At 44.1% G+C, this 27030-nt stretch overlaps 1 protein-coding gene across 6 annotated transcripts in view; it reads left to right on the top strand.

The window, feature by feature from the left end:
- Positions 1–27030, top strand: part of LOC111859292 (leucine-rich repeat and immunoglobulin-like domain-containing nogo receptor-interacting protein 2) — a 241689-nt gene that overhangs the window by 171805 nt on the left and 42854 nt on the right. For 3 of the 6 annotated variants that reach the window (XM_072707488.1, XM_023841827.2, XM_023841826.2), the window contains one exon: positions 5125–5193. The exons of the other annotated variants lie outside the window; for them this stretch is intronic. In XM_072707488.1, coding sequence (XP_072563589.1) covers positions 5125–5193 — 69 coding nt within the window. The remainder of the gene's footprint in view (positions 1–5124; positions 5194–27030) is intronic. 6 annotated transcript variants of the gene reach the window in all.

Below are 27030 nucleotides of genomic sequence, written 5' to 3'. Positions count from 1 at the left end.
GTGATGGGAAACTATGCTTAATTATTATTTTTAAAATTGGAATCTCTAACGGCCTGCATGGGGGAATGGACTCACCGATGCTGTATTTGCATGCTTCGGATGAGGGCTTGTATTCAGCAGCCCGTAAAGGAGATGGAATAAAAGGGCAAGCCCAAAGCGGTCTGATTAGGGCGGTACTTATCGCATCAGCGTCCAATTACTGCATGCCAGGGCGCTTATGCTTCTGCAGGGAATGTGAGGGGTGGTCAAGGGTGCGGTGTGGAGTGTGGAGAGGAAGAAACGGAAACGAGATTCTGATGATAAATGATCTGTAATGGATCAGAGATGGACGGGAGATTATCTGTCCTGCAGATGCTGTGATGTGAGCATGACTCGCATACGTTGTTTCTACACAAAGGATGAAGGGTGACCTTGGAAAAGTGTGGGTGGCTGTTCCTTTATGCAGAAAACACATCAGTGCTAATGAAAACACATTTCGCTAACATTTACTTGAAGCTGTCACCTATAATGCATTATAGACAGCTTCATAATGCATTATAATGATCAGTATGAGAATTAATAAAGCATTACAGTGTCTTCTACTGACAATCATAAGCCATTATAATGTTGATCATAATACTCCATAAGTCCCAATGAAGCTCTCATCTATAATTCACCATAGATTCATACCTTCATAATGCATAACAAAACATCCTTATTTGTTATACCTACCTTATTCCGCCCATGGTAATACATTGTAATCCATGGACTGATGGACCAAATTCATAATGCATAATGACCATGGCTATAATATTTCACCTTTTTATAAATATTTATAGCCATGCTTTATGAATGCATTATAATGTGTTATGAATGTGTTCAAATATTCTTATAGACATAGTGTCAAGCAGGCACGGAGTGGGGAAGCAGGCACAGGATTTAGCAGTCGGGTGAACACGGGGTTTATTCAGGATCAACACACTTAGGAGTACAAACACTAGACTAACGAAAGGCACACCGACACAGACTTAGATACATCACAGTAATTAACATGACTAGGAACAGTTGGGAACAGGGGGAGTCCACACGAGGTAGAGAGGGGGGCGTGGCACACAGGAGGATCAGGACGACTGGGGCATGACAATAGCATTCATAGAAAGTGTTACCCATGTTTTGGGATTTGAAGCGCTAAAACTTTGAGCTGTAGGCAATTATTGACAAAAGTTCATAATCCTGCCAATTCATTAACATATGCTGTCGTATCGACATACTTTTACTGGTATGAACTTGTCTTGGAGCGTTAAGTCCCTGTGCGTATGATCAGAAGGTTGCCGGTTCGAGCCACGGCCTTGGCAGAATAGTCACATGTCTGTGGGCCCTTCAGCCAGGCCCTAACCCCCCCCCCCAGCTCCATGGGCACCGCTATGGTGGCTGCTCTTTGCTGCGGAGCTCGCTCTCACCTACATGTGTGTCAGGGAGAGCAAGATGGGGGAGGTGAGAGCAGAATTTCCCTACAGGGATCAATAAAGTGTCATTACTTTTATAACATATTTACTTCCTATGTTTTGTATTTGATCTACATTTTTCTCTTTCTATGATTGGATGACGACATCTGGGTTTTAAACGTTTTATTATTAAACTAAAATGGAGCTAAGATTGAAGACGAGGCTTTCAAATCATCTCGTTACCAGAGGCTGCAGGCAATGGGCTGTGTTATGGTTCAGTGCTTTTCTAAACTACTGTGGCTTGTGGCTATGGCGGACTGCACCGAATCCCCGGAGAATCCCAGCTCCCGGCTCCTGCTTTTCAGCAGGACGTTCCTCCAACGGCACGCTGCGAGGTCATTTTCACAACAGCTGCCGGATGTCTCTGGAATCCACAGCGGTTTCAGGTGCGGCAGTGGAGAAGGAGAACCGGTGTCATCGCGTGTCGTTTTTAATTTGCGGATGTAAAGTGATCGGTGACTCAGACGTTTGAGGTGTGACACACCTGAGTCTTATTTTTAGACATTTTTTAATTTGCCCCCCGCTCACACTTTGATGAAGCCGAGGTCTTCTGTCTTCTGCCCCTGGATCCTGCTGTTATGTTGATTATGGGTCATACATCAGCAGAACCTAAATGATGAAGCATCTTTAATACCGGCTTTAACTTTTCATGTCTTGTTAGCCCAACTTGCTAAGTATTAGTTTCAAATAGTCTTCTTATTCTGGATTTGAACAATATCAAAGAAGTTTGAATAAGCAGTCAGTTGGAAAACTTGTCTCAAGACGATAAGATGCGATAAGAAAAGATGCAATAAGATAAGATAAGAAAAGATAAGATATATCTTTGCTGGCCCCAGGAGAAATGATTGTTGCTTTAATAAATTGCTTATTAATACAATGCTGCACAGCATTGGTACAGTACATCGCTCAATCAACGGAGATTTTGTATCTGGACCTTATGGTAACATTTCCCTATAACCACATATTTTCCTACACCTGAAGTTGGCTGATTGGCTATTTGAGCATTTCATACCCCCTTCCTGACTCTAGTATCCCACAGCAGAGCTTGACATTGAGCCGGAAGGTAAAGCCACCGTGTCCTCAGTCACTCTGATGCCTGCTGCTGATGACCCAGAAGGGACCTATACTTCACAAGTCCCCACATCCAGAGATGACGCAGAACCTCTATTTATTACCCGTATTGGATGTGGGTGATTCCTGGTACGATGAGCTAACTGCTGAATCATATTCTGCACAAAACCTCTGCTTTGGGTAGCAAAAGCATAACATTAGAACTGAATGCACAGCCAGTGTATATGACTGTAGTACCACACAGTAGGGATATACAGCACACTCCGAGACAGCAAGCTTCCGCAGAATGTAGGGCTGCCCAGTGAGCGACTGGCATGCTTCCCAGTCTCCCTTGCCTTGTGGACTGGGCTGCCTGGGATAGGCTCCAGACTCCCTGGGACCCTGTACTGGATAAAGTTTTGGAAGATGGATGGGTGGATGAATGGAAAATACACTGAAGTACAAAATACACTTTGTAGTCTGATCCTGTTTGGCTGGATATGGAACTGAGGCACTACAGTGTTAAAAAAGGCTCACAGCACACAATTTCATCCACAGCTGTCCCTAGCATTAAATCAGGCCTGGATCTAACAGAGATCAAAGACAAACACGGGGCCCAGCGTGTGTGAGACTGGCAGAGGGGGAACCTCCCTGCTGGATGACGGGGATGAGGGTACAGTCACATGATGCAGGGAAAGGGATTCTGATTGGAGGAAAGGGGTGAAATCCAAGGCCTACTGAATAGCTACAGTTAATGTAATAACTGCCAATAATGTAATAATTTTCCCATTCTTAATGTAATAAAATTCAATGTAATAACTGGCCACTCATGTAATCAAGTTTTGATTGATTTTGTTACATTATTGGTAAGTTATTAGATTATTAGCTTTTATTACATTAAGAATGGAAAAATCATTATGTTATTGGCAGTTATTACCATAACGGTAGTTATTACATTAATGGTTGCTACTTGCCCCATCCTGGCAGACTGCAGGCTTTACACAGTACAGATCATGTCTTACAGTGCATGTCTCTCCAGTGTCTTCATTCGTTCATTAATTAATCCGTTCATGCGTTCAAAAGAATTAAGGATGATGCCATATCCATGGCTGCATCTGTGGATGTAGACCCCCTTCCAATAAATTAGCCGTTCACTCAGACACCCAGTTTACGATATAAATAGACCACCATGATAAAGTGAACTGCACAGTAAATGAAAGGTCGGCTGTCAGACAGTGGCAGGTCTACTCATCTCACACATAAGGTGAACAGTGCATTCGTTCAGCAGTAGATCGCCATCAAGGACTAATTAACTGACGAAGCTGGCGGTCCATACAAAGAGCAATTTGAATTATAATAAAATAATGTTCTGTACTTGTTATCATTCAATGTACTGGTCTTTGTCAGGATCAGTCTCAGCCTAATCTGTTGTTTCCCTGTTTGGCCAGCTGGTGTCACTGGTCCTCCCATTCTGGGTATTCATACACCCTTGGGTTTGAGGCTGACCAGCCTCAACTATGTTGGACATCAGTGATTCGTTTTGAATTCCCCATGTTAGTTGTACTTCTTTTTTTTTAGTATTTTAGTATTGGTTCTTGTTGTTGTGTTTTAGATCCTTTGTTCAGTTTTGTAGTTGCCTTGTACTCCTTAAATTTTTTTGTTTTTTAGTGTTTCCTACTCTCTAGTGCCTGTGGATTGTTAATGACCCACACCGGTTCCTTGTTGCCCTAGTCCTTAATGTTTGGTTAAGTGGTTCAGCTCTCACCTGTTCCTTGTTTTGTGTACCTGTCCTTTCTCTGTTCCTCAGTCATTCATTGCATTTGTTCCAGTGTGTTTTCCTGCCTGTGTTTCCTGCTTGTTTGTTGCTAGTTTTTCCTCATGGTTAGTTTAGCCTTTGTTAATTCTTGTTTTACACTGCTGTCGTTGTTTGACCCCCTATGGTCCCTTTTGTTTCTGATTTTTGTGAGTTCAGTTAACAATAAAATCCCTTCTGTCTGTAAGCCGAACCATGGATTGTCATGGTGTGCCTTAACAGTCTTATTGTTCAGTGTTTATATTATTATGATTTTTAACATTTAACAGACGTTTTAGATTTGAGAGTTAATTCTTTGTAAGAAATGGAGTACTGTTTGAAATGCCTTTATTTGATTTTAAATTTCAAGCTGTACCTTATGCAGGGTTGCGGCCAACAGCCTGGAGGGAAGGGAATGGGTGTATTAACTGCTTAAGCAAACTTAAACAAACAAACAAATACTGAGATTCTCATAGAAACCACTCATGTTAGTCTCAAATGTATAGTTTTTAATTTTCCACTGTTTCCAATAGCATGCACTGGCTGTTTATTTAGTCACTTTGTAATGGGAAGTTCAATTTCAGGTGCAATTTTAAACAAACCGTAATTGTAGGAACAAATACTGTAGAACAGAGGTTTTATTTTTTTATCCCTCCTTTTTAATAACAATAAAAAGGAATCCATTAGTTGTGCCTTGAAAAGGACTCATGTTTTATGCATGGACCTATGGATACAAAGCAACGTTCAACAGCCAGTTCCCCTTCTGCGTGATGTTCTGTGCAACCTCTCACCTTATAGGTAACCTGGAGACACCGATTCCCGGGAATCATTTTTGGACCGTGGGAGGAAGCAGGGGTTTGGTCAGAGGTGGGTAAAACACTGAAATTCTGCACACGTCCGCAGAGCCGTGGGCAGCATGGAGGTGTCAGGCCGTCCTGCGCACCGTCCCGCCGTGAGTCTTCTGGCTCACTTTGTATATCACACACACGAGGATACCGGCGGTCAGCTGCTTCTCTCCAAAATCGATTTCTTTAGCACCTCAGGTGAAGGATTAGGCCTAAGCGTATACATTACTACAGCATAGTCCCTCCCCAGCTGGAAACTGGATTATTCGTCCTTAACAATTACACAGCTTTCAGCAAATTCCTTAGATTAATCATGCATTATGTACGTATTAGTAGAGGCAGGGATTAATTTTAAATTACCCTGGGTGAGCAAAGGAAGCAGATTGGTTAATTTGTTGTTTACCCATTGATCAGGGAGGAGTTGAGGTAGGTAAGGAACGCATGCTGCTACTGCGCGTTACCTCACCCACCACACGATGAACCACATTAGGGAAGAGAACCCGAGCACAGCTGTGCAGTGGCTGATAGCTCAGCACCACACTAGTTCGAATGGCATAGAACAGTGTGAAGTTTTTTCCGGTAGCTGGGGTACCAATCCTGCCGCCAACCTCCAAATTTTCCCTGGAAGTTGGAGGACCTGCTTGCAGGGCTGGTGCAGCAGGGTTGGGGAGCCTGGTCGACGGATGGCCGGTGTGGGAGCAGGCTCCCCAATAAAAGCTGGCTGATTGAGAAGTCATCCCGAAAACCCGCACCTACACCGGCCCTCCGTGGAACAGGTTCCCCACCCCTGAATTGCTGGTTAAGGGCCTTGCTCAAGGGCCCAATGGACTAGAAACACTCCTGGCCATTCCACCCATTAATTATGGAAATGACCAGTTATTCATATTAACTCAGTCTTCCTTTTCCTTGTTTATTAGTAATTTTCTATATTTTTTGCACCAATCGCAAATCCTATTAATTTGTTTATATACAGTACTGTGCAAAATCTCAGGCAGTCAAAGAAAATGATCTTCATGTTGGTGTTAAATGATATTCATGCTGGTGTTAAATGAATTTCATGTTGGTTTAAAACTATGAAATTACGTCTGCTTATCCAGTTGGAAACCTGGCCTAAATTCACCGCGGTATTTGCAGCAACCACCCCCCGTATTTCTTGACTCAGCCTCTAGCGTTGCCATGTTTTGCTAATCAGTACCTCACTGAGTTATCTGTCTAATTAAATTAATTAATTAAATGAGCTGCTGATGAAATTTAATGAATACAAGGAAAGGCTGGGGTGCCCCTGAAGAGAGGTTTGGGAACCAAAGTGGTGTTCATCTAGCCATCCAACTAGATATCAGTAACTATTTGGAGAACAGAAGAAATTCTTGTTAGATTTAATTGTTACTGTAAACCTGCTTATGTTATAAATAGTTTTTTTTTGTTTGTTTGTTCTCTGAACAAATACAGTTACTCCTTCACAATCGAAAGGGTTAGGGGCAGCAGATCCTCGCAAATGTGAAAATTCACAAGCACTACGTGGGTTCCCTAATCTCAAACCATAACTAGCCTGACCGATAACATAAAGTCTATTTAACTGATCTATAGTAAATAACACTAATAATTATATATTATATTATTTTATGTGATACAATTCATTTTCAGTATTATTTATATTTTTTTGGCTTGCGCATCGTCTTGCTAGTTTATACAATTTTTCAGCTAGCTCCAAAAATATTACCATTTAAGTATTCATGGCCATCCTGCAAATAACTGAAACCACGAATGTCAAATTTGTTATCTGGAGGGGTGACTGTATAAACTTATTGCTCAGATAAACTGCTTTAAAATTTTCTAATTTATTTATTATAATTTCATTTTCGAATTGACTATCCCTTGCTGTATAGCTGATAACAGAGGATCAATTGTAATAGTAACGCTATGATCCCTATCATCCCTCACACTGCCGTAGCCCTTCCCACGCCTGAATTCGCTCGTGCTCTTCAGTACGTCCTTTTGTGTGTTTTTTGAATCCTGGGTCCTTTACTTAACACGAGCAAGGTGTTTATTTCGTAAGGGCATTTGTAAAATAGTTGCTTGTTCGCTAAGGCAAAGAGGAAGACATAGCGCTATGTTTAATCTGTTTAGGGATGACATGCCCTCAGGCCTTGACAGAGCTGCTCCTTGCTAAAAAAGATGAGCTGTTTCATCTGTGGGGCTATGTTTTAATTTCTGTTTATCCAGATTATTTAGTGATCGTTAAAATTCTTCGAAGAAATGTCAACATTTTTTCCTTATGTTTACAAGCTTGCACGACCTTAGTATCAGCAATGAAATGAATAATTAACTGGATGCAAGTCAATGAATTACAGTCATGCTGTTGCCAGGAATCTCCATTGTTCGCTGTGTCAGCTTAATACAGAAAACAGGACACGACATGTGAACTGACTTTTACTTTGGCACTGGGTAAATAATCGAGCACCATATGTACGGGATTGTCAAGAAGGTGCTAGAACAGCTTAGGAAAACTGTTACTCTTGGGCAATTTATCATCCGTGTCACTTCATATCTCTGGCTTACGTATCACTCGGTGTAAAAAGGGTTTTGTTTAACTGGCGTGTGAAATAATAGTCAGCATTCACTGACTGAAGAGGTGAACTTAAGGGTCTCTGGCTGTTGACACATAAATACTTATTACGATGGCGGGTCTTTTGATTGGAAATAAGGGGAGTTACAATAATCTAACACACCTACCTGATGCCAGATGGCTAAGCTTTTTAAGAACTTGATCTGTTAAACCACCCTTGCCCACGTCTTACAAGTTAATTTCAGCAGCAGGTCTGATTGTGTAGAGTGCATGTGTTTCATCACACTTATGACTGAGACAATAGTGTAGTCAGCTGGTAATAAAGTGTTACTAGATGAATGCAGGTCTTTTTGTACCAGAATTAGTACGTTTCTTAATTCATGAATATTTTTAGTAGCCTTTATATATATATATATCTTACATGTGATCTCTGCTTTACAGATGGTTTATGCACTAGGATCAGGGTAGATGATGTCAGTTTCTTAAAGCAGATGAATATTTATCCTCATGCTTGCTGCAGTGATATGTGACCTGGGAGCATCCACAGAAATCTGCCCGGTGACGGGAAAATGGCTTCTCGGTCAAACTCGGGGGAAGTTGTTCGGATGCCTCACGTCCTTTGGCAGTGCTGAGATTCCAGAAGGTTCTGGGGACAGAAGCCAGGCCTCTTAGCGGCATCTTCCTTGCATTCACGAGTCCCCGTTCTCGTGACACCACTAGCTGTTAATGCCAGTAGCATCCGTCTTCCTGTTAAACTCTGGCTACAGATTTGTTTCCGGGAGATTTTCAATCTAGAGTCACACCCTTCATTCCTCACCTCTCTGTTGCATCTCTTGACTTCTTCATTTTCACCACATCTCTTGTTGTTTCTCTTTTGTTCATTGTATCTGTATGCTACTTATTCTGCTTTATCCTTTGTTATGTGTGCTGCCTGCTTTTCTGTACACCCTTACTACAGGACTAAGGAACATTTCCCCAGAATTATCCATCAATAAATTATCCATCAATCAAGCACAGACAGTCAATTCTGTCTGTAAGTCCTCTTCTCGTATCTTTAGCTGCTTTTAGTAATTTTACTGGATTAATGATGCTACAACCAAAGCTGTGATGTCAACAATTAGCTCACATAGTAACATTAGACAACAGGCTGATGCACAATCAAAATAAGCAAAATTGTAAACAGTGTATGTTTTGATTTTATATGTATATTACTAGGATCTGTAACTCAAAAAATCAGGTGTATGAAATTAACAGATAAAGGAGAATTTGCTTGTGCAAGACTAAGAAGGCATTTTTAGCAATATCATTTATTCTGTATCATCATATATGCAGTATCATAACTGTAATAGTTGTTACGTCTTTATTTTTATAACACAACCCCAGCCTTGTGCAATTTAATGCCTCGGATATGCGAGTAAGACGACCAGGATAGGTAGTTAGAAGATGGACGGGTGGATGGATAAGAAAAGTCTGGTACTATTAATAATACCGAATTCTTCCATTTACATACAGTATGGCTCAGTGGGTTAAGCCTCTGTGCATGTGATCAGAAGGTTGCTGGTTTGATACCCGGCCTTGTCAGAAAAGTTACATGTCTGGGGGCCCTTGAGTAAGGCCCTTAACCCCCCCCCCCCCCTCAGCTACAGGGGCGTTGCATGCCGGCAGACCCTGTGCCATGATGCCCAAGCTCACTATTGCCTGTTTATCTGTCTCTTGGGGAGCAAAAGGGGGGGGGGAGGGGGTGAAGAGAAGCATTTTAATGTGCCTGCATTCATATTAGTGCAAATGGTAAGTAAAGGATAAATTCATGTACTCATTTCAACAACCATTCCCTCTGAGCAGCCTTGTAAGAGGGAGCCTATCTAAAATAGCACAAGGCTGGGGTCTAACCCCGGGGGGGGGTGCCAGTCCATCGCAGAGTGCATGGGGCTGGGGTCTAACCCCAGGGGGGGGGGGTGCCAGTCCATCGCAGAGTGCATGGGGCTGGGGTCTAACCCTGGGGGGGGTGCCAGTCCATCGCAGAGTGCATGGGGCTGGGGTCTAACCCCAGGGGGGGGGTGCCAGTCCATCGCAGAGTGCATGGGGCTGGGGTCTAACCCTGGGGGGGGGGTGCCAGTCCATCGCAGAGTGCATGGGGCTGGGGTCTAACCCCGGGGGGGTGCCAGTCCATCGCAGAGTGCATGTCCTACGGAAGATTTAAAGACATCTCTAAGCCTGCATGTCTTTAGAGTGAGTTACCTTTTTTGGTTCTTATGAAAAACATAACTGGCAATTAGTGAAGGAAATGGAAAACAATATATACAGTACATATAAGTGAACATGTGACATGTCTCCCCAATCACAATGATTGCCTTGTATTGTTTATGGTAATTAAATAAGTCCTCTCTGCACTGTGAGATGCTGTGTGGCGACTCTCACTCCTGACAGTGATTGCCTGTACAAACCAGCTCGTCGTAATTGTCTGCCACTTCATCTGAGCAGCTTAAGGGGGGTTAAATGAAACTGTGCAGCTCCTCTATTCCACGCTTTAAGGTAGAGTGTGAGCCCAGACCCTTAGCCCTGTCGCTAGCATCGCAGCATTTCAGTGTGCATTTATATTAGCCTTGCTGGTGGTTAGCAGGCAGCACAGGGAGCTGAGTAAAAGCCCAAACTGGCTGCTGGTTGCCTGCCATGCATGAGAGCAGGCCTGGAGTGAAAGTCTGCCTATCACTCCCAAGTGGGATGCAGCAGGGAAGAGGCCAGCTGGTAAGCAAGATGGCCCAGGCCTCTCCTGGACTGGGTAACTCATTCCTCCAGCGATGACGTCGCTCCTGGGCCTCTATGGGCGATTCTCCCATCACAGAGCACTGAACCTGCATGTGAAGCCCACAGACTTTAATACATCTTATTGCATGTTTGTTGTCTTTATTGAATGAATTTGGCAGTTTGACTGAGCAGAGCCCAGACCTGTGGCTTAGCTCACAAGTCAGGCGAGTGAGGGCCGACCAGTGCCACGTCAGGCGGGCCGGGCAGCGCCACGTCAGGCGAGTGAGGGCCGACCAGCGCCACGTCAGGCGAGTGAGTGCCGGGCAGCGCCACGTCAGGCGAGTGAGGGCCGACCAGCGCCACGTCAGGCGAGTGAGTGCCGGGCAGCGCCACGTCAGGTGAGTGAGGGCCGGGCAGCGCCACGTCAGGCGAGTGAGGGCCGGGCAGCGCCACGTCAGGCCAGTGAGGGCCGGGCAGCGCCACGTCAGGCGAATGAGGGCCGGCCGGCATCACGTTTGAGTTCAGTCCCCACGCCGCATACTGTAAAGCTGCATGAGGAATCTCATTGTTGTTATGATGTGGTTCACATATTTCATCTGTGTTTTTTCGCTTATCTCCGCTTGTCCATTCCTGAAAGCCCTCCGTCTCTGTTGCAGCCCGTTGCATCATGGAGAAGCGCATTGGTTATTTTTCTCACATAAGAAGGCAGTCGGGTTATTTCTTAAATCCCAGAGACTGGTTAACATCACTCTGCTAAAATGCACGCATCCTAAGCCCGTGAGAAGCCTGGAAGAATTAGTGAGTCTCCCTTTAAAGTGGCAAACAGGGAAAATCGGCGGTGCCAACTTGTGTGTTTTGCATAGCTTACAAATCCATGAGAAACTGATTTTCACGCCTGTGAGACTTACTGAGGAAAATGGAAGATTTAGCAGGCATGGGTATGAGTAACTGTTAGCAGCTATAGTGTTGGGTAGGAATGTTTTCCTGCAAAAACAGAGCATGATGACATGTGCTGCATTGTAGCCATGTGATGCAAATGTTTATCCATATTTAACTGGTTTCACTGACCAGTGTTAAAGTCTATAGTTTCTATAAGTTTATAGTCATAGTAGTGGACAGAAAATAGTAGACTGTAATAAAGCATCCAGGAATTTATTCTGTTCTTGTGCATTTATGTTGGAGTTTTCAATAATAGTAAAAATTATAACGTGATTTTCGTAAGTCAAATAAAAAAATGGTAGTTTGTGTTTTAGATTGTATTACTTGCTGCTTTATGTATTGTTATGATCAGATAGGTAGAGCAGACAGAAAATGGTGGGAAGTCTGGTCGCCATGGAAACCATTTCAGTTACATGGCTGGCCTTCTTCATCTAACCAATGTGTCCAGATATACACCTAGATAATGAGGAACACAGAGCAGAGAGAAACTACAAAGAGGGGAAGCCAACCCAGGCCAAGGGCATGAGAGGGAGAGAGGGAGAGAGAGAGCACAGGAGTTTTATTGTACTTTTATTGTGCAAGTATCTGAAGCAATACAGGCCATACAGTAAAGTGAAAGCAAAATAAAATAAATAAATATATAAAAGAGATGCTTAAAAACACCCACGCCATCTAATAGATGGTGTCTCGCAAAATGACACATCACAGTTTTTAAAAAAGTCTTTAAAAGTTTTACTTTTCCAGTTTCCTTCCCTGCTGCTGTCATTTCTCTCACTGAATGAACAAGAGTTCATAGCTAGCTATGCGTTAAAAAAACATACACGTCCAGGAGCGAGTAACAGTACAGAGGAACCTCTAAACCTGACTTCCAAAACCGCATTTCTTATAAAAGAAATTCTCCTTTGGTCTGGTAAGGACTGAGTATGCCGGCAGGGGGGTTTCTGGGATTTCACCTTTAGGGGGCGCTCAGCCCTCTGTCGGAATATGAGACACCACCCCCAGGACACTCGTAATTAAAATCACACAAAATGTACAGAAATACAGGACAAACCGCTAAATGGTTTTAGGGGGGCTAAGGTTAAAAAAAATAAAATAGAGTATAGAACTGCCGATGTTTTAAAGTTTGGATTTCACGACCTGTTCAATCACACCAACAGGTTTATGCCACGATAATGATCCTTAGACTGAAATACAACAATCAGGCTGCACCGTTGCTCCTAAACGCTGCTGATTTAACAATATGGAAGGTTCCCCGAAAATACCCCAGGGCAATAAGCTAATTACCATCAACCCGGAGCATGCTTTTCGCCCATGGATATAATGCAATTAAATATTAATTGTACATGTTGAGTATGCAGCCATTTTCATGTAGATTAAAGCAGTCTGAATGGTTTGTTTAATAAACAGTAACACAGTATAGTGTAAATGAGGTCTCTCATTGCTGATTACTGCATGTTGCATGCAGGGTCACATGGGATCGTGTGCACACATTTGCATTTTCGACTTTGCAGTGACTTCCTTTTGACTCTTGCTTAAATGTGGCTAAAGGTTTCTGACCGCTCAGCTGGTGATGGGCAGTGAGTTTTGTTGCATGTCTTGACCCCTAAAGCCTGATTCTTTAGGAGTTTGTAGGAACATATTATCATCTCACAAAGATTTCATGTACCGAGGAGTGCCAAAGGTGAAAATTTTGTCCATATTAATATATCCATATTCCTCCACCTCCAAAAACAAATATCGATACCACTTTACTTAAGGCCATGTTTTTAGCAATTTCTAAACACATTCATAACAAATAATAATGCATTCATAAAGCATTATTAACATGGCTATAAATATTTATCCAAAGGAATAACACATTATAGCCATGTTTATTATGCATTATGAATGCTTTATGAAGCTCTCATCTATAAATCACTATAGACATCTTCATAATGCATTATAACGGTCAGTATAAGAATTAACAAAACATTACAGTATCTTCTATTAACAGTAATAAGGCATTATAGTGTTGATTATCTGTATTATACATACCTTCATAATGCATTATAATGGTATAAGCATTGAGGATGCTTTGTACAGCATTATAAAGGTATCTACTGTACAGTGCATTACAGATGCATAATAAACATGGGTATAATGTGTTGTGCATTTTTATAAATATTTATAACCATGTTTATAATGTTTTATGAATACGTTATAATCAGGGGTGCACATAACTGGTACGCAAGTACGCGTTCACCTTTAAGAACGTTACATGCGACAATCGATTGTTTGTAAAAGCGCAAATGCGTACTTATTTTATGTGCATTTGCGCCTCTATGACAAGAAAATACCTTGCATTTTAACCCGTATACCGCAAATGAAGTCGAGTTAGCATATAAAGATTAAAATACATTATATTTTGTTTTCATAGCAGCGCAAATGCACATAAGTACGCATTTGCGCTTTTACAAACAATTGATTGTCGCACGAATCGTTCTTAAAGGTGAATGCGTACTTGCGTACCACTTATGTGCACCCCTGGTTATAATGCATAATGAATGTGTTTATAAACTAAAAACATGATCTTAAGTGGTACCCATATTTTCCTTATCCATGTATAAACAGCCTAGTGTATAAACAGAATTAAAATATCTAATCCTGATTGAAAGGAGCTTCAGAATGTAGAAAATGAGGTATGATTTTGTACAGATACGAAATAGACTGGACAAAATCAGCTACAACAGTGATAGAGGGAGGCCGCCTTTTCACTCTTCCTTAGCTGTTTAGGGGCTAGGAGAACCTCTTCATGAAACATGCACGAGGAGCCATTTTGGATTTAGCAAGGAGATCACAGCTCCCGCAAAGACGCCAAACAGCATCTTTTAAAGGTCTGATCCGGATGGAGGCCTCGCTGCCATTCAGGTTCATTGTTCTATGACGGAGAGGGCCGAGCACTTCACACAGAAATCAATAGTGTAAGTTTCCACCAGACATTATCCACAGCCGCCTTGTAACACATAAAAGGTAGCAGGCCAGCTTCTGTTGCTGTAGGCCATCGGTCATCGAAAGCAAAGGATTGCAGACAATAGAGGAGTGTGAGGATGATACAATAGATTCTCCACAAGCGAGGTGCCGGTGTCTGCTGTATAAAATGGCGTGTTATTAGAAGGTAGCATTAGCTGACTGTGACCCTCTGAGGACGAATCACTGTTGTCCAGCGTCGGCGGCTCATCTCTGACCCCCACTGGGCAGTCGAAGGTGCCCCTTCTAATTAATACATTTCTGCTGCTATGGCTTTGTTGGGTTTATTTTTTTGCATCTAAAGAGATATTAGAATCACCTAGAGCAGGGGTGGTCGATCTTATCCGCAGTGTGTGTGCAGGTTTTTGGGATACGCTTTAGGTCAGCTGTTCAAACCCATGTGTGAGGCCTTCTCAGCCAATCAGTTCTGTAATTAGTAATCAAATTAGGGAGTTGCAGAGAGCCTGCTTACACAGCGGCCTTTTCCGGATAATATTGCCTACCCGTGACCTAGGAAGAAATGTTCTAATCTAGTATTTCTTAGTCCGCTCCTCGAGGCCCTCCAGACAGTCCATGATTTTGCTCCCACCCAGCTCCCAGAGGGAGCAGAAATGTGGAGTGTCTGGGGCTCCCCAAGGACTGTTCTAATCTAATGTAATCATTAAGCAGAGCCAAGAACTGTGAATTTGATTAGAGGGTGGGGTTAAGCAAAGCGTCCAGGAGCCACGCAGATATACAAACAGGAGACAGAAATCATGCATCATTTCTGGCTTTACAGGGAAATGCGCCCAGGTAGCTTATGTGGAACCTCTGTGATCAGTCTATGCAAACGATTGTGGTCACCTGACTCACTCTTCCAGACACTGGTGCCACCTTCCCTATGGCTCCCTACACTTCAAGGTTATAAATAATTCAGTCTCATGTCTGTGCTGTTTATTACTGACGATTGGCCAGATTAGTATTCGGCATGCATGCCTGAATATTGAGTTTTAAACCTGAATTATAATATTTAGGCTTTCATATGAAATCATTTATATTCCCCGCAGAAATGAATAAAGGAAAATGTACCTAGGAATTGTAACATAACAGCTAGTTCTGACTGTAGGGTGGTATAGCAGCTGGAAGGGAGGGTCTTTATAATTCAGATTTGTGCAGGGACCAGGTTGTAATGCACTCAAATATCCAAACATCTACCAACTGTTTACTTTTTATGGCCATAGGGGATCTTGGATCCTACTCCAAGAAGTTGATGGATGGATATTTGGCTGTGGTACCACTTAGACAGGATGGCAGACCATCACAGGTCAGAACAGGGCGCGTGTACATACACTTACCTACACACACACACACAGTCACCTACACACACACACAGTCACCTACACACACACACACATACACTTACCTACACACACACACACAGTCACCTACACACACACACATACACTTACCTACACACACACACAGTCACCTACACACACACACACACTTACCTACACACACACTCACACCTACGCACACACACACATACACTCGCCTACACACACACACACATACACTCACCTACACACACACACACACATACACTCGCCTACACACACACACACACACACTCGCCTACACACACACACACACACCTACGCACACATACACGCGCACACACTCACCTACACACACACATACACTCACCTACACACACACACAGTCACCTACACACACACACACATACACTTACCTACACACACACACACACACCTACGCACACACACACGTGCACACACTCACCTACACACACACATACACTCACCTACACACACACATACACTCACCTACACACACACACACACGTTTCTACTCATATCTTTGTGGGGACTCTTGATTCATTTCTATGGGAAAAACCCTAATCCCATCATGACGACCTTAACTCCTACCCATAATTAACCCTTGTGGAGACCGAAAAGAATGCCTGTAGAAGGACAAGAAAACAGGTGTTTATCACATTGTGGGACCCCCCCCCCAACACACACAGAGCCTAAACCAGAATACAAAGAGTCACATTGTATGAGACATAGAGAGAAGATGCTTCCAGAACCCAGGTGAGCCTCAAACCCCCAACCCTGAAGGTGTGATATTCAGCTGAATAAGTAGGTGATTTCATTCCTTGAGATAAAAGTATAACCTAAACATTTTAATGTAAATTAGCTTCTTTACGTTTCCACAGATAGAACGTTTCGCAGGTTTAGGCATGGAGAAGCTGGACATAAACAGCAGAAGGAGCTGAATTATCTGCCTCGCTCACACATGGTGTCTACCGTTAATAATCCATAGTCAATGAACAGCTCTCGGATGCTTTAAGAGGAAGACGGCTTTTCATTCTGCTCAAGTATCATCTTGACTGATTGTGCGTAATGATTAATGGAGTGGAGGAGTCTACGTTCATTTGAGATAATATTGCAGGTGCAGAATTATGGATGGTATTAATGCTGAAGTCAAGCTGAACGTCTCTTCCAGACTATAAGAAACGGATAAAATAAAGGACGCATTAAAAACAGATGAGAAATTCCCACTGAGAGTTTTTAGAGCACACATTGAGGTGAGTATGCCTTGAATATTATATACTGCCTGGCAGGATGTGATTCATAATATTTAATGTTATAAAATTAGAAGGAAAGTGAAATGTAGTCTAACTGGAGACAGATCTCACAGAAGGTTGAATGGGAATCTGGCTTTACTTGAAACTCGTCGTTCCACTGCACTTGAGGCTGTTTTTAGAGAGTCCTCCACAGGGATAAAACATGTTCCATCCATCCGCTCGCCTTTTAGCTGCTCATCCAGGAGCGTCTGCTGCCCTGTATCTGAATTTATTTATTCTGCAGACACTTTTCTCCAAAGCAACATAGAACTGCAGAAAGCCCGGGGGTCAGAGAGCCAGCATGCAGCACCTCCAGAGCAGCTGGGGTTAAAGGCCTTGCTGAAGGGCCCATCCACCTTGCAGACACAGATCCTTAACCCAGTGAGCCACAGGCCGCCTCCAGATGACGTAGGGAGCGAGGCAGGGGGACACCCAGGATGGCATGCTGCTCCAATGCACTCACACAGGGGCAAACATACCAATGCCAAACATGACAGCCGACACCCCCACCCAGCCATAACCAAAACCATAAGTAACCAAACACAATACAAAAGTTTTGGCACAATAAGTTCTTTGATTGTAGTCACAGATATGTCAAAATAACTGTTTTTTATCACATTGTGGGGACATTTGGTCCCCCAGTGTAATATATACATAACGCCCCCCCCCCCCAAGTTTGAAACACAAGTTCAAATAAGTGTATGTCTTTGGACTGTAGGAGGAAACCCACTTCATATGTGGGGGACATGCAAACTGCTGAAGCAGCCCCCACCATGGAGGTGTGAGGCGTGAGTGCTAGTGAGCCACCTAGGAAAGTCGTAAGATTTCAGCTAAGCTAGTAACGGCTTAGGGTTAGGGTGCCTGGCCGGTCCTGGCTTTACCAGGGAAGGCTTTTAGCCATGGTCGGGTTAGGGTTAGGAATAGGGTGCCTGGCCGGTCCTGGCTTCACCAGGGAAGGCTTTTAGCCATGGTCGGGTTAGGGTTAGGATTAGGGTGCCTGGCCGGTCCTGGCTTCACCAGGGAAGGCCTTTAGCCATGTTCGGGTTAGGGTTAGGGTGCCTGGCCGGTCCTGGCTTCACTAGGGATTAGGGTTAGGGTTAGGGTTAGGGTACCTGGCCGGTCCTGGCTTCACCAGGGAAGGCCTTTAGCCATGTTCGGGTTAGGGTTAGGGTGCCTGGCCGGTCCTGGCTTCACTAGGGATTAGGGTTAGGGTACCTGGCCGGTCCTGGCTTCACCAGGGAAGGCCTTTAGCCATGGTCGGGTTAGGGTTAGGATTAGGGTGCCTGGCCGGTCCTGGCTTCACCAGGGAAGGCCTTTAGCCATGTTCGGGTTAGGGTTAGGGTGCCTGGCCGGTCCTGGCTTCACTAGGGATTAGGGTTAGAGTTAGGGTTAGGGTACCTGGCCGGTCCTGGCTTCACCAGGGAAGACCTTTAGCTATGGTCGTCAGCGGATCTTTCATTGGTGTCAGCTAATGACCCATTAGCCACAGCTATTGGTGCATCTGGGCTGGAGGAGGGGGATCAGGCGGAGCAGTGACTCATTGCTTTCTTACCGCCTGCTTGTTTGCTCATTCGGCGCATGTTAAATAAATAAATATGTCGTTTTGAAGAGCCAGATCAATGAGGATGGGAACAAAGCTTCTTTGAACAAAAGAGATCTCTCCCCGAGAAACACTCCCTCGACACGTATCTCACCAGAGAGACAGCCTGCAGCCAAAGCCAGACCTCACACTGCACCACAGGGGGTCAGTCAAGAGTACTACAATTCTCTGAGTATCCAGTAACACTGTCATCTATAATGCACTATACATACCTTCATAATGCATTAAAATAGTCAGTATAAGAATTAATAAAGCATTACAGCATCTTCTATTGACAGTCATAAGGCATTATAGTGTTGATTGGCAACGCTTTATATTAACTGCACCTTTATAATGCATTTATATTGCATTCATAAAATGTTCACCTTCACAATGTATTCATTAAGTGTTCCTAAAACATTTCTAAACATCATGTATGTATACCTTAACATCCTAACATCCCTTAACAGCTGTAATATACATTAATAATAAACATTATACAGTGGTACCTCGGGTCTCGAAATTAATTTGTTTCGGACTCCGGATCGAATTCTAAAAAGTTTGAGTTCTGATCAAATTTTTCCCATAAGAAATAATGGAAAACCAATTAATTGGTTCCCGGCCCCCCAAAATTACACCTAAATATGTTGGGCATATTAAACACAAAATGAACAGGATAAAACAAGAAGAGCATTTTTTTCTTAATGGCTTCCAAAACGATAAAGATCTTATCCCAGGGGTCTCCAACTCCGGTCCTGGAGAACTACTATCCAGTAGGTTTTCTATCCTACTTGGCTTCTGATGAGACACACCTGTTCCTGGTATTTACCTGAGAACAGGTGTGGCTCATCAGAAGCTGGGTATTACAGAAAACCTACTGGACGGTAGCTCTCCAGGACCGGAGTTGGAGACCCCTGTCTTATCCCAACATTACCCCTGTCCTGCCCCGATCGTTCGCTCATTCCGTGTGCCACGCCCCCTCGTTAACCCCGTGTGGGATCCCCATATGATCAGCTGTTTCTGGTTGTTGTCATTAGTCCTCTGTATTAAGTCCGCGTTTCAGTTTGTTTCCCCACTCCGGTCATTGCGTGCGTTCGACTTGCTTACAGCGCTGGCTTAAAGCAACGCATTCTGATCCTGACGCAATGCATTACGGTTAGATGCATTGCGACCTCTCACCCGGCTTCACAAACTGGAACCGCCTCCGTGACGACACACCTTTGCCCTTATTGGCTGAAGAGTTTAGTTACACGCATGACGTTTGTATCCCAGGCAGTTCCGATGCGTAATCAACTATTTCTCCCGAGTATCACGTAAAGCAGTGAAAACTGATTTTCAGTTAATTTACCTGGTAAAATAAAGTTTAAATAAATGACATAAATGCTCTAATAGTACACGTAAGTTAGTGGTTTATTTATTGTAATGTTGCGCTGCTTTATTTGGTTAATCGTCCGGTCAGTGAAGAAGGCATTCAAGTAAGAAATGCATTGTAGTATGGCTCATTTCCTGGCGCGTACAATTTATATTAGGACAGCGTTCACGGTTCGACTTCTGATATTCAGATCGAGTTCTAGGTCAAACTGGTTTGTTCGACTTTCAAGAAATTCGAGTTCTAGTGAGTTCGAGAACCGAGGTACCACTGTATAATAATAACAAACATTATAATTGTATAATCATGTAATGTTTGTTATTAATGTATATTAAAGCTGTTAAGGGATGTTAGGATGTTTAGGTGTTCTTCCATGCTGCTTTTGAATGTTCTATGAATGCATTATGAAGGTGCAGTTAATGTAAAGTGTTACCTGTTGATTATAATACTTCAGCTCTCATCTATAATGCACTATAGATATCTTTTTAAAGCATCCATAACGCATAATAAACATGGCTATAAAGTGTTATGCCTTTTTATAAATATCTATAGCCATGTTTATAATGCTTTATGAATGCATCATAATGTGTTATAAATATGTTCATGAATTCTTCATGAATGGCATTCATAGAAAGTGTTACCAAGTATCCTTATTCCATATGACTTATCTTCAATGGCCACTGACTCAGTTTTGTATCTACTCAGGCTAACATGTTGTGTCTTATGGTTTCTTAACTACACATTTGTAGCAGAAAGACAGCTAATACAGAAATACTGCGCTCCAAATCTATGCTTTCATTGCAGAATGCCGTACTGCTCTTTAACGATAAATATTAGCTTGGCAAATGATGTGTTACTTATGCTTTTATTTTTTCCATAATACCAGTTCATCTACTTGTTGGGAACGGAAAAAGACACTGATATGCACTTAGCGAGTGTGAGCTGCGTAAGGTCACCTTTGAGCGCGCGAGACGCAAACCCGACTTGAAACCCTCCTGCGGGCTTTGATCGATGTCAGGGCCTCCCTCCCTCCACTGCCGAGTGCCTTACGGCTCTCGAGGAGCTCAGCCATCTTGATGGATTTTATAACTGGGCCCGTCCGCTGCTCCGTTCTGTCACACGCTTCCCCGCATGAGTCACACTCAAATCCGAGAGGTGGCTGCAAGGCAGTTACCCTCCTCATTTCCGTTACTCCCTGGCAAATGTCCCGTAATGATTTAACAAGGGGTGGAGACTGCCTTAGATTATCTATAACTACGAGTAATTAGACGGTCTGCTTTCAATGTCTTTAAGAGCGGGTTCAAAAACCTGGAGGCTTCTAGGCATGGTATGCTGGATAATATGCCTTTGATCGGATTTTAAACTCATGTTTATAATTAAGCATATAAGCAATAATTCAGTATAACTTTTACAGTGCAATAAATGTTAATGACTATCACTTTTACTTATTTAACATTTATTCAGTACATAGCAGCTAATTAAATACTGTAGCTTCCTGGTCTTGGGAAGAGGGAGTAGTTTTATTGTAAATAGTTCCCCATTGTTGTTGTTCTTGGAGGTCTCCGTAGGGGGCAGTGAATCATTGTGTAAGGCCACCTAGAGGGGATACTTAAGGATTGCAGGGATTTGGTCTGACTTGGGCTGCATTTTGGTGAGAGGAGGTGAGAGACAGTGTCACATGCTTTGTAAGGCATGGCTATAGTCAGCAACAGCCCCTGTTAAAGGGAAAGAACTGGCTTGTTTATATGTGAAATCCTACAGTGCAAAATCAAATGACTGGAATTCTTCGGTTATTAAAAGCTTCTGCATGGATGGTTGATGAAAGTAATGCCTACAGTGAGGTAGGAAACAGTTGTAAGTTGCATAGACTCATGCTTGAGAGGTGGGAAGGGGGAGATTTAGTCACTCTTGAGGTGTAACCTTGATTGACCTTTCTCTGTGAGGTCAGGTACCCCACGGTTGGTTAATAGGGCACACAGTCGTCTTCAGAGCCATCAAATGCATCTTAGCCAATGCTGTCCTCCCCGCAAATGGCTAGGGCATCCCAGTGCCGGCACGCTGGGCACCCTGCTGTGAGGGTACAGGGATGGAGATAATGAGAGGGCGTGTTGCCAGCCTGGCACTGCAGACTAGCAGCGGGCACAGGTGGGGGGAGCGGGCGGCCAGGATGGAAGAGAGAACTCCGGGGCAGCAGAGCAGCACAGCAGCTGGAGAACAGCTGCTCCTGATGTGCGCGAGAGCGGCGTCCGACGCGCGGGGGGCCCCACCACCGAGCGCATGATGACAGGCCCATAGGGGGGTGGGCGGGCGCCCCCTCCCCCCCAACTGAGCGGAATGCAAAGCCTGCTTTCAGAAGGAATCAGAAGGAAGGTGTGCCAGAGGGAACAAGCCTTTTGGTCACCCCATATAATGACTGCAGTCCAAATTATCTACAGTGATTTTCTACACTGTAGGGATTCGTCCTTCTGCATGTGCCCCAGTAGCAGCAGGTCATCTTCTCTCATCCTCATCCATAATAAAGCAAGCTTGTTATGAACCTTAATGAATGCCAACCTTCAGAAAAGTCATTTTTGTGCCACTTTCTGTCCTCTCATAGCAATAATTCGCATAAAATGGGTCCAGGCTGTCTGTGCTATCTGTGATCACGCTCCTATTCTGAAAGTGGCGGCCCATGTCCACGCGTCTGACTTTTTGGGCTAACGTGAACTGGCACTGGCTCCCATATTCATATTTCCATCCTCTGTCCCTTGATTGGAAGCTTTCATGCTCTTCATGTCTGAAAACATCCAGAATCTCATGCTAAGGATGCAGCTTGGAACAGGAGAAGGCCTATCAGGCCTTACCTGTCTCTCACCTATCAGGCCTTTCCTGTCTCTCACCTATCAGGCCTTACCTGTCTCCTGTCTATCAGGCCTTACCTGTCTCTCACCTATCAGTCCTTACCTGTCTCCTGTTTATCAGGCCTTACCTGTCTCTCACCTATCAGTCCTTACCTGTCTCCTGTTTATCAGGCCTTACCTGTCTCTCACCTATCAGGCCTTACCTGTCTCCTGTCTATCAGGCCTTACCTGTCTTCTGTTTATCAGGCCTTACCTGTCTCTCACCTATCAGGCCTTACCTGTCTCCTGATTATCAGGCCCAGGGACTGATTACGGACTGGGCCAGCGGGGCCGCTGCCCAGGGGTCCCTGGGGTGCAGGGGGCCCATGGGGCCCCTAGCCCAAAACAATTTGCAACGCTTATCAACAATGTATTTTCGTTTGTCTATTTTAGAGGGGCTACATTCTTTGATCCTCTGCCTACAAGGGCCCCTGACCCTATAGGGCCTCTGATGGAAACATGGAGGGAGGGCGTTTGGCTGCCAAGGGCCCTTGAATTGTGGTGGTTGTGGTGGTGGTGCTGGTGGTGGGGGGGGGGGGGGGGCCCACACAACCCATAATCCGTCCCTGATCAGGCCTTACTTGTCTCTTGCTTTTCAGGCCTTACCTGTCTCTCACCTATCAGACCTTACTTGTCTCTTGCTTTTCAGGCCTTACCTGTCTCTCACCTATCAGGCCTTACCTGTCTCTCGCTTATCAGGCCTTACCTGTCTCCTGTTTATCAGGCCTTACTTGTCTCTTGCTTTTCAGGCCTTACCTGTCTCGCTTTCAGGCCTTACCTGTCTCTCGCTTATCAGGCCTTACCTGTCTCTCACCTATCAGGCCTTACCTGTCTCTCGCTTATCAGGCCTTCCCTGTCTCTCACCTATCAGGCCTTACCTGTCTCTCGCTTATCAGGCCTTACCTGTCTCTCGCTTATCAGGCCTTCCCTGTCTCTCACCTATCAGGCCTTACCTGTCTCCTGTTTATCAGGCCTTACCTGTCTCTCGCTTATCGGTCCTTACCTGTCTCTTGCTTTTCAGGCCTTACCTGTCTCGCTTTCAGGCCTTATCTCCCTCGCTTATCAGTCCTTACCTGTCTCTCGCTTATCAGGCCTTCCCTGTCTTCCAATCACCCTATGTTTTGTAGTCTGGCTAAGGATAGACAATGCAAATTCTGAAGAAATGTGTTCAGTGTGGGAGTCAGCCTGTTGAACTTATAAGGTTATATACTTTGCATGATCTATTGTGATTTGTTTGCATTTTGATAAATTACTAGTGTGCTGGATATTGATTTTGTAGCTATAAGGAAACTAATCCCTGGTCCCCTGAGCTATGTGTCTGGCTCTGTCTGTGCCCTCCCCGTTTCTGTCTGTGGCATCATCCACAGCAGGCAGAACATCGGCATGTTCCTGCTACATCTAGGGCATCGTGGCTCAGTGGGCAGTACTGTCATACTGTCATACCATGCCCCAGAGTTTGGGGTTCAAAGGGAACCATTGCTCAGAGTCTGTCGAGGTAACATGTTCTTCCTCCTTTGCTTGACATTCTTGCCGGTACTCTGGTCTCCTGCTGCAGCCCAAAGACGTGCAGCTTGGTTGAGTTTAATCCCCCCATGACAAAGTACTATATCAGCAATTATGGAAGATGGTTGGAACTTATATAGGTTTTTAGACCAGATAATGATAGTCAAACTGAAGCAGCAGCTGCCAGTAGGATCTCCATGGGCTCCACATTCAGTCCGAATGGAAGCCTTCTGTATTTCTCTCTGCCGTACTCTGCAATTTGCCTTGTCCTCATAATATTGCACAACGTAAAGGGCTCAAAGTATTACATTTAGTTTGCTGAGGATATTTGTTCTGGTAATTTAAGTCAACCAGGCATTTAGTTGGCTAAATGCTACAAACATTTGTTTGTAGTAAAATGTTTGTAGTACAATGTCTTTGACTGCTTATATGACATGAGCCTTTTCACCTCAGTTCCATTTCTTTTATATTCCACAGTGGTCAAAATTAATTCAAGTTGAAAAGGTTTCTTCTATTCAAAACAGACACTAGCATCTTTACTTGTCATTTTGTTCTGCTTGTAGTGATAACCTTTGAGTTATTATAAACAAAAATCTATATTTGTATTTTTTAAGGCTGTACTTTGTTTATGACTGCACTGGGACTGAGTATTAACAAAAATAAAAGTGATACTTTATGCTTGTAGAAGCTTTATGCAGGAGTCAGCACATCCATCAAACTGAGATAAAATGATTACAGCGCAATCCTTCAGGGTTGTTTGATTAAAAAGTAAACCAATTTTAACAGAGCAAACATTTCTAAATATTTCATTTCAAAAGATGCCCCTTGGGTAAAAAATACAACAAACAATAGATTTACTTCCCTGAATTGTCCACAAAGACACATTCTGTCATGAATTATTTTGTCTCATTGTCTCACTCATTATGCTTCATGGGTAATTATGTCATATCCCAGACTTCAGCGGGATCGACGGTTTTCACATGTGCTTACTGACTGGGTATGAAATGAGAGAGATGTTCAGACAAGCGCTCGACCCCCATTTTATCACGTCAAGACACTTGAAGAGATTAACAGTATCTTCCCCAGAAAGGCTGAACTGTAATTCATGGACACGGTTTCATTCTAAATGGGCCCAACTGTGTGGCTGTGATCAAAGCTTCCCGCTTCCTTCTCTTTTGTGTTCTTTTATGTTATTTTTTTTGCTTTTATTAGTCAATGTTGGGTCAACAACAGACATGACTGGTGTGTTTCATTTTAGAAGACCCACAACTGTGAAATTAATCTGACAGACTTAAGCTGTAATGAATGTCCTGATTATGAAGTTTATGTGAAAGAAAACCAGTTTGTCAGAGTTTCAGGAATTGTTATGTTTTTCTCTTGATTTTATATAGCAAAGATTTAGTAAAACTGGCATAGCTTTTATTGTGCTTTACTAATCAATCTAGGATTAAATGTAATGTAATCTTTGAATAGGCATTACTTACATTTTATAAATCAATAATAATAATAAGCATTGTTATTGTTTTCTTCTTATCATTATTATTATTATTATTGTTGTTGCTGTTATTGTTATCGGGCATCATGGTGGCTGGCACTGCTGCCTCACACGTAGGACCTGGGTTCGAGTGTCCGTGCGTGTTCTCCCTGTGTTGTTGTGGAATTTTCTCCAACAGTCCAAAAACATGCTGAGGTTAATGGGAGTGACCAAATTGCCTGTAGGTGTGAATCTGTAAGTGAATGGTGTGTGTGTGCGCCCTGTCCTGGGTTGTTCCCTGCCTTATGCCCTGTGATGGGTTGGCGCCCTGTCCTGGGTTGTTCCCTGCCTTGTGCCCTGTGATGGGTTGGCGCCCTGTCCTGGGTTGTTCCCTGCCTTGTGCCCTGTGATGGGTTGGCGCCCTGTCCTGGGTTGTTCCCTGCCTTGCATGTCTGAGTGAATGGTGTGTAAGTGACTGGTGTGTGAGTGTGCCCTGTGATGGGTTGGCACCCTGTCCTGGGTTGTTCCCTGCCTTGTGCCCTGTGATGGGTTGGCGCCCTGTCCTGGGTTGTTCCCTGCCTTGTGCCCTGTGATGGGTTGGCGCCCTGTCCTGGGTTGTTCCCTGCCTTGCATGTCTGAGTGAATGGTGTGTAAGTGAATGGTGTGTGTGTGCGCCCTGTCCTGGGTTGTTCCCTGCCTTGTGCCCTGTGATGGGTTGGCACCCTGTCCTGGGTTGTTCCCTGCCTTGTGCCCTGTGATGGGTTGGCGCCCTGTCCTGGGTTGTTCCCTGCCTTGTGCCCTGTGATGGGTTGGCGCCCTGTCCTGGGTTGTTCCCTGCCTTGTGCCCTGTGATGGGTTGGCGCCCTGTCCTGGGTTGTTCCCTGCCTTGTGCCCTGTGATGGGTTGGCGCCCTGTCCTGGGTTGTTCCCTGCCTTGCATGTCTGAGTGAATGGTGTGTAAGTGAATGGTGTGTGTGTGCGCCCTGTCCTGGGTTGTTCCCTGCCTTATGCCCTGTGATGGGTTGGCACCCTGTCCTGGGTTGTTCCCTGCCTTGTGCCCTGTGATGGGTTGGCGCCCTGTCCTGGGTTGTTCCCTGCCTTGTGCCCTGTGATGGGTTGGCGCCCTGTCCTGGGTTGTTCCCTGCCTTGCATGTCTGAGTGAATGGTGTGT

This window comes from Paramormyrops kingsleyae, chromosome 25 (genome assembly GCF_048594095.1).
Source record: "Paramormyrops kingsleyae isolate MSU_618 chromosome 25, PKINGS_0.4, whole genome shotgun sequence".
In the NCBI taxonomy this organism is placed as follows: Eukaryota; Metazoa; Chordata; class Actinopteri; order Osteoglossiformes; family Mormyridae; genus Paramormyrops; species Paramormyrops kingsleyae.
The sequence above is the reverse complement of the archived record's forward strand: the minus strand, read 5'-3'. Positions and strand labels throughout refer to the sequence as shown.